Raw genomic sequence first — 17,049 nt, 5'->3', positions numbered from 1 at the left:
CGCATCTGCCCGTCTGTATGTTCATACAGATTTCAGTGGATAACCGGACAGGTGGTCAGTTTTCTCCTGCTGGAGCTCTCCCTTTGTTGGATTTGCATTTTTCATTTTTTCGGCATTTCGTGAAATTACTTTTGAAACCCACTGAAGTTTGATCAAAGGTGAACAAATGGATTTAATGAAGACATGTGGCTGCGTGCTGCTTTTATTCAGCGTCTCCGCGTGCGCGTCAAAGCTTCTAGGCGGTAAGTTGGACGTGAAAGAGGAATTTGTGTTCGACTGTAAAGTATTTAAAGTCTTACAATACGAATCTTATAATACTTGATCGATTTTTGTTTTGAAATCTATATTGTTTTGATAAGCTTTCAGGTATTTTGTCAAGCAGAAATGTATTCCAAAAGATTTTCAATAACTTTCTTTTTTCCACTCGCTGGTTTATAAACATTTCTCATGTAATAATAAACTTTAATTAAGGTGTATACATTTTGAAAGTGACTTTTTTAGACCATGCTTTAACCAGTGGCTGTTTTTTCTCCACCACTTGTAAACTCCATCCTCCCTGTGGCGCAGACATTTATGAGCCCAGAGGTATGTTCTGCCGCAGACACTAATGGCTTTCTGTAAATGAAGTGGTAGTTGATACTATGTGCATACGTTATATATATATATATATATATATATATATATATATATATATATATATATATATATATATATATATATAGAGAGAGAGAGAGAGAGAGAGAGAGAGAGAGATAAAGCTAGATTTACTCAAGCAATTATAATTGAAAAAATTCAAAAAGATAAACGCTTTTACCATGTAGCCTTTCTGTGCCTTTATATGCATGTGTGGTACTGTGATAATGATATAACATCATTATTTTAGAAAACTGAATGAATATAAATATATGAGACATTCTACCAGAAACGTATATTATCTGTCCCTGAAATAAAAACATAAATACAGTGAATAAAAAATATTTCATCCCAAAAAAGTCTACAATGAACTAATTTTTGACTTGTTCTGTAAAGGAATATGCCATTCATTTGGTTCTCAGATTTTTGTTCTTTATTAAAAACACTTTACAAATTTTACAAACCCTGTTATTGTGCTTGTCCTCTGCCCAATTGAATATACAGCTTTAATTATTTTTATTCTTAAAACGAAAAAAAAATACTTAAGAATTTATAAATAAGAATAAATTATAAATAAATGCTACAAATGTAAAATACAAAGAAATTCACAATTGTCCTGTCACATTTGCATTAAAGTTACATGCGGTATGCTATAAGGCTATGACATAAATGTGACATTGACAGAGAAGAAGCTGACAGTGATGATTTTTAATGCTTATTTTTTTATGGTTTTATTTTATTTATTTATTTTTTATTTATTTAATTTTTTTGAGGATGATAAGCTTAAGTGAGGACCGGTCACGGTTTTATTAAGTGAAAATGTATGTTTCTGGTATATTGTACTATATGGGCCGTGAAGGAAAAATAGATTGCCATTTTTTTCATTTAGTTGACATTTCCGGAGAGTATTCATAGCGCTTCATTTTTTCACATTTTTTTGTTACAATCTTATTCCAAAATGGATAAAATTTATTTATTTCCTCATAATTCTTTACGCAATAACCCATAATGACAATGTGATTTTATTTATTTATTTATTTTTGTGAATTTGCTAATTTATTACAAATAAAAACCTGAAAAAACACATGTACAGTACATAATTATTCACAGCCTTTGCTCAATACTTTGTTGATGCACCTTTGGCAGCAATTACAGCCTCAAGTCTTTTTGAATATGATGCCACAAGCTTGGCACACCTGTCTTCGGGATTTTTTGCCTATTCCTCTATGCAGGACCTCTCAAGCTCTATCAGGTTGTAGAAAGGGATGGTGTACAGCCATTTTCAGATCTCTACAGATGTTCAGTAGGATTTAGGTCTGGGCTCTGGCTGGGCCACTCAAGGACATTTACCGAGTTATTGTGAAGCCAACTACAGTGATATTTTGGCTGTGTGCTTTGGGTCATTGTTCTGCTGGAAGATGAACCGTCACCTCAGTCTGAGGTCAGGAGCACTCTGAAGCAGGTTTCATTCAGGATGTCTCTGTCCATTACTGCATTCACAGATGGTTGTCCATCTGTGAGGTTTTCCTCTCTCCACAGAAGAACGCTGGAGCTCAGACAGAGTGACCATCAGGTTATTCACCTCCCTGACTAAGGCCCTTCTCCCCTGATCCCTCAGCTTAGATGGCCGGCCAGCTCTAGGAAGAGTCCTGGTGGTTCCAAACATCTTCCACTTACGGATGATGAAGGCCACTGTGCTCATTGCATCTTTCAAAGCAACAGACATTTTTCTGTAAGCTTCACGGCAAAGGCTGTGAATAAATACTAATGTACATGTGATTTTTCAGGTTTTTAATTTTTGAAAAAATTTGCAACAATTTCAAAAAAAAAAAAAACATTGTCATTATGGGGTATTGTGTGTAGAATTTTGAGGAAATAAATGAATTTAATACATTTTGAATTGAGACACTAACATAAAAAATGTGCAAAAAGTGAAGCGCTAGAAATACTTTCCGGATGCACTGTACTTAACATTAACTTATTATTAATATAACCTTGCACTTTAAAATGTGATTATTTTTTATTATTATTATTGCCATAATTATGGTTTGCATTTCCAATTTCAACAGAGCAATTAAAAATAAATCATAGTATTTTTTTTTGATGCAATAATTTATAATTGTACGGTTTAATTCACAGAGGAAGAAAATGTGAATTAATTTTATTTTCTGCTGATAAATTGGAACAGTTGTCTTACTGATTCTTTATATTTGATACTGTAACTTTCTGACTAATATGCATCAGTAAAACAGAGTTAAACTAAAAGTAAATCCAAGTTAAATACTCTTTCTAGTAACATTTTAAGCAATATAAAAACATTGCTTACACTAGTCAATGTAAAAAAAAGACATTAACAAAGTGTAATTCTACTTAAATGGCTTTTTTAAATCTTTATATCTTTATATCATTGTAAGTTTTATTAACCTTAACATTTATACAATAGAATAATCAAAAGGGTTATGATAGTTGCAAAGATTTTTTGGTCTTTCCTAACATCTCTGATGTGTTTCTCTAGGCCAGCAAATATGCAAACGTGGCACTGAGAAGCCCTGCTATAAAATCGCCTACTTCCAGGACATTCGGCGTAAACTCAACTTTGAAGAGGCTAGTCGAGCCTGCAGAAGTGATGGTGGAGACCTTCTCAGTATCGAGTCTAAGACTGAGCAGAAACTGATAGAGACCTTCATCCATGAACTGAAGGCATCAGACGGAGACTTCTGGATTGGGCTGCGTAGGGATCAAGGGCGAGGCTATGAGGAGAATGGAAACTGTTCGTCTAAATACTACTGGATGGATGGAAGCCCAGCAACTTTCAGGTTGTACTTCTCAATGTTTTTTTAATAAATAAATAAAAAAAAATATATATATATATATAAGTACATAAAAGGAAGGGATAAATAAATAAGCAATATGTATAACCACAGAAAGAAGTACAACAACATCTAAAGAACTAAAAAAAAAAAAAAAAGGAAAAGAAATATACAATAACCAAAGGTGCACATTACCAGTACCAGGTTGGACCCTCTTTTGTCTTCAGAACTACCTTATCGTTTATGGCATATGATTCAACAAGGTACTGGAAATATTTTGAAAACAAGATTTTGGTCTGTATTGACATGAGAGCATCAAGCAGTTGCTGCAAATTTGCCAGCTGCATATCCATGATACGGATACGAATCTCTCTTTCCACCACATCCCAAAGGTGCTCCAATATTTCAATTGAGTTCTGGTGACTGTGGAGGCCATTTGAGTTCAGTGAATTAATTGTCATGTTCATGAAACCAGTCTGAGATGATTCGTGTTTTATGACATGGTGCATTATCCTGCTAGAAGTAGCCATCAGAAGATGCATACACTGTGGTCATAAAAGGATGGACATGGTCAGCAACAATACTCTAATAATGGTTATTTGGGTTACTGTTGGGTACCTTCCATCAACTGGAACCAGTCTGGCCATTCTCCTCTGACCTCTGGCATCAACAAGTCATTTGCGCCCACAGAACTGCTGCTCACTGGATATTTTCTCATTTTCAGACCATTCTCTGTTAACCCTAGAGATGGTTGTGCATGAAAATGATGTTGTATATTTAAAGGTATTTCTGTTTTAACTGTTGGAGAAAAACATTCATATTAAGATATACTTTCATATATATATATATATATATATATATATTGGTATTTCTGCAGAAAGCTTTGTCAAAAATCTGTGGGGTTATGCAGAATTATTTTGGGAGTAACATAATCAAGGACTTAATATATGAAATAAAAAAAGAATAGCTTTTAAACTTTTGCCCCATGCGCTTTAGATTGTGCACCTAGACCATTAAAATAGGGCCCTAAAACTTTTTGTATCAAGACCTTCACCTTCTTTAGAAATTTCTAATATGAGATTTATTCCAAATCTCTGGCACCTCAACATATCATGACGTGTTAAAAAGATCCGCACAGGAGTATATTAGAGGAAAGATTAATGGGTTCAATCCCCTCAGGCCTAGTGCTACAATTATAGCTCTTAACTGATCAATAGCCTTCAAAACTTCTGTCCTTTTGCTAATTGCTATGTGTGTGTGTGTGTGGTGTGTATGATACAGAAACTGGCACTTTGATGAGCCTTCGTGTGGGTTTGAGGTGTGTGTTGTGATGTATCATCAGCCTTCTGCTCCTCCGGGTCAGGGTGGCGCTTACATGTTTCAGTGGAATGACGACAACTGTGAAACTAAAAACAACTTCATCTGCAAGTACACCAAAGGTTGGTAAGGCATGTTTTCTACTGATGATATCGGTTATTTTACTAATGATGTTGTTCCTTTTTTGGTGATTTGAACAAACCAGTAACACTTAAGCATTAACGGATTAGTTCACCCCAAAAATGAAAATTGTATTATTAAATACTCATCCTCATGTCGTTCCAGGCTCCTGAGACCTTAATTCTTCTTTTAATACAAACTAAGATTTTTAGGTGAAATCTGACAGCTCCCTCATCCTCCATAGACAGTAAGGTTCATGACTGGTTCAAAGTCCAGAAAAATACCAAAAAACATCCTCATTCATGTGATTCATTTGCAATATCAAACTAGAATAATCCTTTTGTTTGCACATACTGTAAAACAAAAATAAAGTCATTGTCACTATGAACACATTCATGATAGCGGTGTGCCATAGATATATACATAAGATGTCGCCTGCCCTATTGTTGTATATTAGAAGGAATGCGTCAATAGAGCCGCTATTTTAGTACAGTATAGCGCTCCTTTGAAATGAATGCGGCACCAAGCTTCAGTGGAAGACTGTGGCCATCCAGAGACAGAGAATTACACAAATACACACACATATCTAAGATCGGGAGTTTTCCCGGAGGTCAGTATGCCATTTTTTTAATATTACGAAACTTATAATTTTACATCACTTTTCTACATTGATGGATCAGTGATCGCACTGCATTCCTGACAAAAAGCTTGTGTTTGTGTGTATGGAAATGTACTTTCCACTCTCCCTGTTAAATTTCATCTAATCATGTCCTGAAACACACCTCCTCTCCTGCTTTCACTTCACATACTGACGGAGGGAGCGATTCGTTTGTGAATGAATCTCCGTTATGAACGACTAGTCAACAATAATACAAGTTTCTGGCACTGCAGCATCTCGTCATATTTCTTTTGCATTGTTTACTGTTTTTATTAAACAAAACTAGCATAAGCCGAGTGTTTAGTGCGAGTTACTGTACTACTTTGCCTTATGGTGAATGCAGTAAGTGACTATTATCATCAATACCATTACCTGTTTAGCACAAAAGTTCATAACGTACAAAAACGTAAAAAACTAAGTCTTACCTATAAAATGTTTTGCCTTTGTGCTTTGTTTTCTTTGTTTGCTCGTTACTACACCCATACACAGCGCTAAAGTCCAGCATCTTCACGTAATAACACTGTTTTGACTAGTGCGATTGAATCACACTTGTCCTGGGAGCACTGTACAAATATGGCGGTGCTGTTGACGCATGTTCAGGGTCCCTATGCGATATCTAGTGCATATATCTATGGCGGTGTGCTCTTTATGTGTGTTGTGTTCAGTTGCGCTGTTGACTGTTGACATATATCTCAGATGTGCCTGTTCTTTGTTTCAAACTGAGAAAATTGAGCTGGCATCAGACAGGGTATATATCAGAGCAGAGTGCTTATGAAAACACATTTTATACTGACACTGAGACTGTTGTGTTCTTTTAGCTTCATAATGTTCCATTTTAACCACTGAGGAAATGGGCTGACTTTAGGATTTAATTCCTTTCTATCTTAATATTTATTTGCATTACGAAGATGGACAGAGGGCTCAGATATTTGGAATGACATGAGGGTTAGTAATTCATAACATAACTTTCATTTTTTGGGTGAACTGTTCCTTAAAGTTCCTTTGAATTTAAAATAAAGTTTTTGTGTAGATGTTATTATCAGTTTTTTAATCATAACATAATTTATAAGCTAATGTGCACCAAAAAAAAGACAAAATTAGCATTCAGAAGAAATGAAAAAATTTTCAAATTTTCTGACCAGTCAAATGATCTATAAAATCTGACATGTTCCACCTCTTCAAAATGCTTTTCATTTGTTTCATTTTCATTTGTTTTTTGCTACTGTTTGTGTTAAAGACATAAATTAACCACTCAAACAGTGTAACTGTAAAACAAAAACCATTTATAGAGGCTCATACCTGTGCCCTAATCCTTTTGAAGGGTTTACCCTTTGGAGTGACAGCTTCAAGATGAACCCTTGTGAATGGATTGTTCTGGTCAACACCAACAACTTTCCTAGGACATGGGAACCTGAAATGTCCATCAGTTGAATCTTTTGAAATCCTTCATTCTCTTTGAAGTAGGCTTCTGCTTACTTCATATTTTCTTTTTGCAATTAGTTGATGAAGCTTTCATCACATTTTCAATGTGGTTTTAGGCGCGATATGTGAATATAAAGTCAACCAAATACACTACAAGCTGTGTGGAGCGATTGCAAATAACAAAACACAATTAATTATATATTTTGCAAGCTAGAGAAAACAAGGGGCAACCCTTTTAATCACACTTACTGACACTTGTGAAATGGAGGAAGATCCATGAACTGTGTACCGTAAAGTTCCTGTCTGGCATAGTCCCATACATCAAAAGTCTTTTCTGATCCTTTCTTTAACATATGGCCGATGAATCCCCCATTGCAGGGTAGATTATTGCATCATTTACCAGAACGTTTACTCATTAATGTCCACTAATCTTCAGTCATGTTAGGTTCCACACACACCCGCACTCTACTAGTGTTTGAAGGGAAAGGCGTGTTCACGTTTTACTGGACCCGGCACAGAACATATTTGGTATTGTTTCGTGTCGACATCGATAAGAACAGGCAAAAGATATGGACGAATGGCAAAACATTTAAGCAACTCTGAGTCGAATATTTTATTTAAAAAATCTAAGGTGCACTTTCAGATTTAACCCTATGTTGGATGCTTTCATTCACTTAGAGCTGTGTTACACACTGCATGGAAGGTCTTTTTCAAAAACCCATAATAGGGGCTCTTTTGTGCAATAAAATCAACTTTAGAAAATATATACAGTTGAAACCGGAAGTTTACATACAGTACAATATATAAAAAGGCACATAACCATTTTTAAAAAAGTCAGATGTTAATGTGACTAAACTTTTTCTCTTTTAGGTAAGTTAGATTTATCAAATTTTTTTCTGTTATGCTTAATAGCAGAATAATGGCATAGTTTGTTATAACTTTTCTTGAAATTCAAGTTTACATGCAATAAAATTATTATGCCTCTGAAAAAGCTCAGATGATGGTGTCAAGGTTTTGACAGTTTCTGATTGGCTAATTGACAACATTTAAGTTAATCGGAGGCACAGCTTTAGAATAATATTTAAGGAAAACTTCAAACACACTGGTTCCTTGTGTGACAACATGGGAAAATCAACAAGCCAGAATCAATAAAAAAGCCAGATTACAATTTGCTAAATACACTGGGAAACAACTGGAGACATGTCCTGTGGTCTGATAGAACTAAGATTGAATTGTTTGACCACAATGACCAGTGTTACATTTGGAGGACAAAGGGGAAAGCTTACAAGCTTAGGAACAGCCTCCCAACTGTGAAGTATGGGGGCGGCAGCATCATGTTGTGGGGTTGTTTTGCTACAGGAGGGACTGGTCCACTTCACAGCATTGATGGCATCATGAAGAAAGAACAATATGTAGAAATACCTCTCAAGCCATCAGCCAGGAAATTAAAACTTGACCACAAAAGGGTCTTCCAAAAAGACCATGAACTTAGGCATACTGCCAAATTAGTTAAAATGTGTTTTAAGGACAACATAGTGTATGTTTTGGAGAGGCTATCAAAAAGCCCTGATCTTAATCCTATAGAAAATTTGTGGGCAGAGTTGAAAAAGCTTGTGCGAGCAAGACAGCCTACAAATCTGACTTAGTAACACCAATTCTGTCAGGAACAATAGGCCAAAATTCCTTCTAACTGTTGTGAGAAGCTTGTGAATATAGGGAATATATAATGGATACCCAATACATTTGACCAAAGTTATAGTTTAAAACCAAAGCTAAAAAAATACCAAGGAAATGCATGTAAACTCTCTAGAAATTAATAAAAAAAGTTATCAAAAAAAAATCTCTCATTATTCTAGCATTAAGCAAAAAGGTTTAGTATGGTTTACCATCAGACATTTATTCATTTTTTTTTTAAATGGTTACGTTCCTTTTTTAGAGTGTATGTAAACTTCTGGTTTCAACTGTGTTAAAGTAAAAAAAAAACTGAATTTTAGTAGTTATTAACTCCATTTAATAAAGTGATTACTACTTTTCTTTTTCAATGCATAATAACAAATTCAAATCAAATTAACCTTACCTAAGAACAATTTTTGCTTTTGTGTTGTCTTTACATTGACTTTAGTTCAATTAACTGATTTTGTTAACAAATGGAACCTTCCTATACACAGAGTTAATGAACAAAAGACCTAAATATAGTCAGAGATTATTATTATTGTAGGTCAGATTAACGTGAAAATGTTCATGTTTAAAAATAAACCACCTATTAAGTCAACCATCGCCAAAACATCAATCTAAATATTTTTGAAGCATATAAGTTTAAATGATTAATCATTTTTTTGTGTATTTAGAAATTCCCACAAAATCAATATTGCTTCCAAACTTACCACTTTGGTTTAGAACAACACTTTAATATGGCGGATGTGAGTTTTTACTCCGAAGTGCCCTTCAAAGGGAGATATATTCTATGTGGAATGCACTGATTATATTTCAATGCGATCAGGCTTATGATTTCTCACTGGTGACTTTCTTGAAGCCATTCATATTTACTTAAGAAAATGTACAAATTTAATTAAAAGTTAATATTTGTATTGTTATGAGGCATTTGTGATAACACTGTCATCATGTGATGTTTCAGATAAACCTCCTGCACACAATCCTGCTGAAAACAAAACACATGAAGGTATGTTATGGATGTTGTGTGTGCTTATATATATATATATTCAGAAATTATTCCTAACCCTGGCGAATTCTGACCTTAGGTTTTTGTTTAAATGTAAATAAAAACTAAGTAAATAAAATGCCTCTTGTACATCGTCTTATTCTCTTTTGTAAGAAGCCTGTGTCATTTCCAGTCAAGAAAAAAATACTTGTTGGTTGAATAAAAATAACGTTAATACAGAACTTGCCAGGAGTATGAATAATTTTGGAGCTTATGAAGAGTTCAGATGCAAAAACCTCTAAGTGCTGTCTGATATTTGCATTTGCATTATTCTCAGCCTCCTTTGTTTATGTTGAGTTATTTCACTTTGAAAACCATGAAAAGAACTTATTCTTTGACTTAAAAGTTAAATTACTGATCCTAAATACTAGAGCCTAATAAAAATGCTAGTTTTCGAAGAAGATTTTTGACAGCATTTAGAAGTTTTTGCATCTGAACTCTTCATATTTTACTAGTTATTTTGTTCTCTAAATCTATTGCAGGGGTTGTCAATCACTAGGGGGCCCAATACATCTTAAAATGATTTAGTCATTATAAAGTTAGATTGAAATACCTTTAAAATAAATCTTTTTATTTCTAAAGATGTATTTAAATAGAGCCCACTGCTCCATTTCAAATGCATACAGTAAATAAAAAGAATAATATAAAATATGGAAAAAAGATGGACTCATGGCTTATGAGAATCAATTATAAATAAAATGTATTTTAAATAATGAACAGAAAATCTATTTAATTGTAAATATTACAAATAGGTCATCACAAGCATATTCAAATATGACATATAAGTTTCAACAGATATAAATCGAATCAAAGTATGATAACTTTTCATAAATGGTTGTCAGTTTATGTGGCAATATGTATCATAATTCAAAGGCAAAATAAGATGCAATTACATCTCTGAAAACATTCAATTCAGTTCAGAACATTTATTATAATCTTTCAGTCATATTATTTAGATTATGAATTGTATTTTTAATATATCCTCATAATTATAATCTAAAAATAAATAGACATCAAATAGAAAGAACTTCAAATAGCATTATAGATGGAGTCTTAGTCAAAATATTTGATAACTAATCTTGGTTAATCTTTTGTTATGCTATTTTGTGTCAATTTGAGAAGAAACTTGCATGTACACTGTAAAAAATTATTTAATAAAGTCATGAAATTGACATTTTTTATGTTACTTTTATATTTTTAGTCTGTTTGATTCATGCGAGTTGAAATGATTAGAAAAGTTCATGATGATTATTGAGTTGATCTTGTTCAATATATTATTTTAGTATTGTTTAGATATTCTTTTGAGTCATGAGACCGTAGTATTCAAAATAAACTCCAGACGCACCTTATTACTGTTACCCTTATGAAGGCAGCTCTCTGCTGAAATGCTTAAGCGTAGGTTTTTTAAAGATTAGCTATGAATAAAGGCTTTTTAGCAATTTTTGATAAAGGCCTTTTCCACATTTTTCGAGTGCCTTGGACTGATTTTGATTGATTATTCTGATGAATCCCTTGCTCAAAGAGCATCGACACATTATTTAAGCTACCCCTGAGCATCTTTTGTTCGATTTTGGACTAGAAAAGTTTGTTTGATTCGACTAAAGAAATTACAGCAGCAATCTTTTTTTCTTTTACACTGTCAGTTTATTTGTAAATGTTCGTTTATCTTCATATTTACCGACAGTACTTCTATATTCATTGCACTAGATAATGCACTAAAAACTAATTCTCTTACATTGCAGATATTCATCCAACACGCAGATACCCCTCTGTAACATTGAAAGATGATGGCATAAGGACGGTTGTGTCTGGACTTCCAGGTGAATCTTTACTAAAAACTTTGAAGTGAAAGAACACTTTGAAAAGAAGCATGGAAATAGTAAATAGGTATTAGAACTTTATATATTATGCATTATTTTTAGAAACTAATTAGGTAAGTATATTTGTGTCACTGATCACCTGACGATTGGGATGTTCTTCTATAATATGCTGCATAGTATGTTTTTTACTGTATTTTAGATTTTTACACATAACAAATACCTTTTAAATTTAGCTTTCATTGAAATAATTATAATTGAAATACATTATGCTGACAATGTTGAAAACACGTTGTATGTTTTTGAAAGAAATTTTATATTTTCAAAAGGCAACTATTAAACTGATCAAATGTATAAGTGAGGACATGCTCATAGTTATATAAATTGGCTATTTCTATTAAATCCAAATGTTTTCATCAAATGATGTGTCTACATGCATCTGAGACATAGGTTGTGTTATCTTTGTCATCCATGGCATTTCTGGCTTTATTTATTTATATTATTATTATTATTATTTTTTTGTTAAATAAATAATGACAGTGTGAAATGTTATGTGATGTTGTTTATCTGTAGTTTTATTTTCCAAATTTTATGATCTGCCAAGGACCATATTTTTATTTATTTATTTATTTATTTATTTATTATATTTATTTTTTTAATTATGTCCTGATATGTAAAATTGTGGTATTCAAAATGATGTGCTAGCTTTTTTCAAATTGTTTGTTGGTCTCCACAAAACTTGTAAGCAGAACAAATATTTCCAACATGAATAGTTCTTAAAAGTTCTTTGAGTTCCATATTTCATCTAACCTTGCTCTTAAGAATATTATAATTATTTCTATAGGATCAAGTAAAGATGCTGATAATTAATTTTCTATTGCAACAGCTTTTATTTTCTTTAAAAAACATTAAATGAATGCAGCCTACAGTAAACCTTTCGTAAAACATCATACAACCTTTCAGACTTTTTGAAGAGTTTGTCTATTAAGGCTCAAGTGATCACATTAATCAATATCCTGCTTCATGTTCTTTCTTTTGTTTCAGATAACGCTCTCAATATTGCATACATTGTACTGCCAACCATACCACTTCTGCTGCTGTTGGTTGTGGCGACTGGAGTTTTCTGCTTTAAGCTGTTCACAAAGAGGTGCGTTGTTTCACCACTGATCACTTCACTTTTTCACTGATCAACAAAAAGGTTAACTTTAATACCCAGTGTTAATCATAAAAGTAATTAATCAGTTAGTATTTCATCATTGTTAAAAATATATTTAAAATACTTCTTCTAATGACTTTGTCAGAAAATAAACTTAATCACTCAGTAAGTCATTTAATTACTTGACTCAATACAATACAATTTAAAGTCTGTATAAATCTCAGCATGGCGACGAAGTGGTGCAGTAGGTAGTGCTGTCGCCTCACAGCAAGAAGGTCGCTGGTTCGAGTCTTGGCGTTTCTGTGTAGAGTTTGCATGTTCTCCCTGCGTTCACGTGGGTTTCCTCCGTGTGCTCCGGTTTCCCCCCGAGGTCCAAAGACATGCGTTACCTGTGAATTGGGTTGGCTAAATTGTCTGTGGTGTATGAGTGTGTGTTTGAAAGAGTGTGTGTGGATGGATGTTTTCTGTTTTAATTATAAGTCTTTAAAAGGCACCTATTTTACCCCATTTACAAGATGTAAGATAAGATTTTGGTATCTTCATAATGTGTCTGTAAAATTTCAGCTCAAAATACTCATCAGTTTATTTATTATAGCCTCCAGAATTTGCCCATTTTTTGGTCTCTGAGTATTTAGCTGTTTTTGTAGCCTGTGGCTTTAAATCCAAATTGTCCATGCCCACCACTCCTACATTAGTGTCTGCTTCTCATCATGCGTTACTTAAGATAAACAGTAGTCATAGATAGAGACAGACTGGGATGAAGCTGAAATAAGGTCAGCCAAGTAAAATACCAAGTAAGTTTATTGATGTATTTATGGTGGAGTCGCACACAAATGCCACACACACACGCACACACACACACACACACATGCACGTTTACTGACACCATGTGGCCATGGTGACTATAGAGTTAAGAATAACATGGTGATTTTACTGCCTTTATTACAAACGTGCAGTTTTAAAAATGTTTTAAACTTATAAAACTAATTATTAAGACACAGCTGATCACAGAGAATTGTAGCATATGTTTTAATCCCAGTTTCTTTGCTAAACAATGTTCTGAGGACGTTTGTATACATGTTATGGAGACATGGCACCTGTCAATCAATTCAGTGGGCAGATAACCACACTCCTATGTCCCGTTGTGGTGGGCCTAAAAATCACTGGGATTTAGGTCCTATATTAACATCAGGAAATTTCAATAAAGAGACTTGTTGTGCATATGTCACTTCAATATGCCTGAGGACACACTATACCCACAGTTCTGTCCAAAAAGCTTCCAAAAGCTAATTTTCATCATAGGTGCCCTTTATTTATTTGTTTGTTTGTTTATTTGTTTGTTTGTTTATTTGACAGGGAGAGTGTACATTAATTAGCATTGCTGCAAATTCCATTGTCCCTGCACAGATGTTAAAATTGTCACCCTAAAAACAATACAAATTTTATACATCAAGAATAACAAGCTTATCAATCAAGCATAGTTAAAAAGCACTAAAATAGACATAATTAAGTAGATCTTAATAAAAATGTATATGTTCAAAATAAACTAAAAACACCAACATTATGTAATAGAGATAAGAGAAGTCAAAACATATTTAAACAAGACAAGTACATTATAAGTGTAATTAATAGATTTAGAAATAAAATAGGAATCCCTTGTATTTTTAAGAAAAGAAATTCGGTTACAGTAACTATTTATTTTGTGACTAATTACACCCAATACTATTAATACCACATACCATATTGTGTGTGTATGCAGGAAGAAAGAACAGACAGAGACTCCTCCAAAGGACCCAGGATACTGGGCCGCTGGAGAAAGATGCAACAGCCCAAGCCCGGACGTCTATAACGTCATCCGAAGGCAGCATGAATCGGATCTGGCCGGCACACGGCCCGACATCAAGAACACTTCCTTCCTGGGGTCTTCTCCAGACACTCCACCTGGAGATTATGACAACCTGACAGGCAGAGACACAGAGAGTGGTTTTGTGACACTGGCCAGCACTGAGAGCGGCTTTGTGACCAATGATATGTACGACACGCTGCAAGGCCGAGGAAGCGGGAGATACTACAGAGACCAGGGCTGGATGGATGAATTATATGGCTTCTGATATGGAGGATAAACATGTGAGCATTTCTTTCTATATTCTGCTGTTAAGAATGACAATGCTTGTTGCTGTCTCACCTAAGGTTTTTCTATGGTGCTAGATATCCAGTATTACAATACACACCTTATTTTCGATGCTACAAGCATATGGCAAACCGTTTTAACATTTATATTATAATGTACCATTTTTTTAAGATACAATTTTCTTCTACTAAGTACTGGTAATTATTTATTTGCTAATTGTACTCATTGTTTATGTACTAGTACCTATTTTAAAATATACTAGTACAGTGTAAAAAAATTCTGTAAAATTACTGGGAATTTTGGTTGCCAGGAATACTGTAGAATTTACAAGCAGCTATTGGCAATATCATAATAATAATCATAAAAATTACGATTTTATGCCTGACATATTACTCATTGATTCCCTTTGTTTAGTGATAAGGCGCTTAAAAATTAGGAAAAATGTGTGATCGAAAAGCGTCCCCCAGTGTTCACTGGACTTACTACTTATTTCAGTCATCACTAGTAACAAATTTCAGATTTTTCAAATTGACTTCAGTGTGAATTTGTGACTGAGATCAGCTATTAAATTTTGACTAATGCTGTATGCATTTCAGTTGTGACTTTGGTTTATATTGTGGCATACATAAGGGATAATCAATGGTTTTCCATGAGTTAAATGATTTTAAAAGCTTGACACGAAGGCAAAGATCTACTTGATGCAAAACCATTAATTTTCCTACTTATTCCTTGGTCAGTTGCCAAGAAATAGACCAATTAAATGTAGTATTTCTCTTTGCAGAACAATATTTGACTGAAATTGTAAGTTACAACATTAAAGATCTCCCCATTTTAAATCAGTCACATGCAGACCAAAAGAGTGAGCGCACATATGTGTGTAAATGACACAGGAATATTAGTAGCTCATAGTAACATGTGTTAGCTACTTCTTCACAAATACTTTTGAGCATATTTGCAAGTTGAATCCCTATTGGCTCCCTCGTAAAGCACATGTAAGAGTCCTCAAGATTACACAGACAAATGAAGGCTTCGGCAACTGTCACTGAGTTACTATGGTTACTACTAATGGACTATCAGGGCATTAAACCATTTTTTGCACATCTTCCATCCAAGTAGAATCAAGAATTTCAGCTGACCATTGTATAATATTACCTATTTTTAAATAGTAATACTTATTATTATATACTTATACTTAATCATTAAATACTAGTGCTTATCTATTAGATAGTGTACTCATAAATATCAAATATTTACAATTTTATTCATTTCATTTTGGTACTTGTTTATTATATTTTTTTCATTAACTAGTCATCTTCCCAATGTATACTAGCACCTATTAAATAGATTTAATATTAGTACCTATTTAATAGATGCTGTTGAATAGATATGAGTTATTTATTAGGTACTGCTATTCTTTTATTTTAATATGTATTATTTATTGTCATACTTGTATACTGTACATCACAACTGTATATATATGTGTATATATATATATATATATATATATATATATATATATATATATATATATATATATATACAACAAATATTTTGTTTTGCTGTTATATACTGCAAGATAAATATAATTTCACCAGATAGATAGCTCTGTTGGCTTACTGAAAAGTGTGTTGATGTACTGTATTATGTCCCCAGTACATTGCTGGGACTCCTTTAGCACTATTTAGAGCATCAAGGCGGATTGGCATTGAGGCAATCAGCTTTTGACACAGTTAAGTTGTTATGGTAGACCAAGTTGCTTTGATATTGGTCTTCAGGTCGTCTGCATTTCAGGGTCTTTGTTCCCTCATCTTCCTCTCAACACTAGACCCTAGATTTTCAATAGGGTTAAAGTCAGGTGTTTTCAGTCAGTTTTCTGGCGATTAAGAACAAGGATACCATGGTCCTCAAACCAGGTACCGGTAGCTTTGACATTGTGTGCAGGTCCCAAATCCTGCTGAAATAAAATCACCATCTTCAAAAAGCTTGTCAGGAAGCTTGAAGTATTCTAAAAAGTCCTGGTATAGCGCTGCATTGACTTTGGACTTGATACAAGGACAGTGGACCCACACCAACATATGACATGGCTCCCCAAACCATCACTGACTATGAAGCTTTACACTGGACATTAAGCAGCTTGACTTTTGTGTCTCTCCGCTCTTGCTCCAGACTCTGGGATCTTGATTTCCAAATGAAATGCAAAATTTGCTTTCATCTCAAAAGAAGACTTGGGACCACTGGGCAACAGACCAGGGGCCTCATGTACGAA

General features: G+C 33.8%; 1 protein-coding gene across 3 annotated transcripts; it reads left to right on the top strand.

The window, feature by feature from the left end:
• Positions 1-23: 23 nt before the first annotated feature.
• Positions 24-15,378, top strand: layna (layilin a). 3 transcript variants are annotated; one of them, XM_021471687.3, is made up of 8 exons: positions 24-242; positions 568-585; positions 3,149-3,449; positions 4,725-4,882; positions 9,596-9,640; positions 11,422-11,499; positions 12,541-12,643; positions 14,412-15,378. In XM_021471687.3, the coding sequence occupies exons 1-8, from the start codon at positions 167-169 to the stop codon at positions 14,761-14,763; spliced, it is 1,131 nt and encodes a 376-aa protein (XP_021327362.2). In that variant the 5' UTR covers positions 24-166; the 3' UTR covers positions 14,764-15,378. The 3 variants fall into 3 exon arrangements, with proteins under 3 accessions (XP_021327362.2, XP_021327363.2, XP_073807613.1); XM_021471688.3 differs by lacking the exon at positions 568-585; XM_073951512.1 differs by lacking the exons at positions 24-242; positions 568-585 and adding an exon at positions 2,136-2,365.
• Positions 15,379-17,049: the final 1,671 nt, after the last annotated feature.

This window comes from Danio rerio, chromosome 5, assembly GCF_049306965.1.
Source record: "Danio rerio strain Tuebingen ecotype United States chromosome 5, GRCz12tu, whole genome shotgun sequence".
Classification (NCBI taxonomy): Eukaryota; Metazoa; Chordata; class Actinopteri; order Cypriniformes; family Danionidae; genus Danio; species Danio rerio.
Note: the sequence above shows the minus strand (reverse complement) of the source record. Positions and strands in the feature narration are given on the sequence as shown.

What these genes read in the sequence shown, in the direction of transcription:
- layna (XM_021471687.3), top strand. Translation starts at nt 167, where the DNA reads ATGGATTTAATGAAGACATGTGGCTGCGTGCTGCTTTTATTCAGCGTC. An exon ending in CATCTGCAAGTACACCAAAG is followed by an intron (nt 4,883 to 9,595) that starts GTTGGTAAGGCA and finishes GTGATGTTTCAG; the next exon opens with ATAAACCTCCTGCACACAAT. An exon ending in TGAAAACAAAACACATGAAG is followed by an intron (nt 9,641 to 11,421) that starts GTATGTTATGGA and finishes CTTACATTGCAG; the next exon opens with ATATTCATCCAACACGCAGA.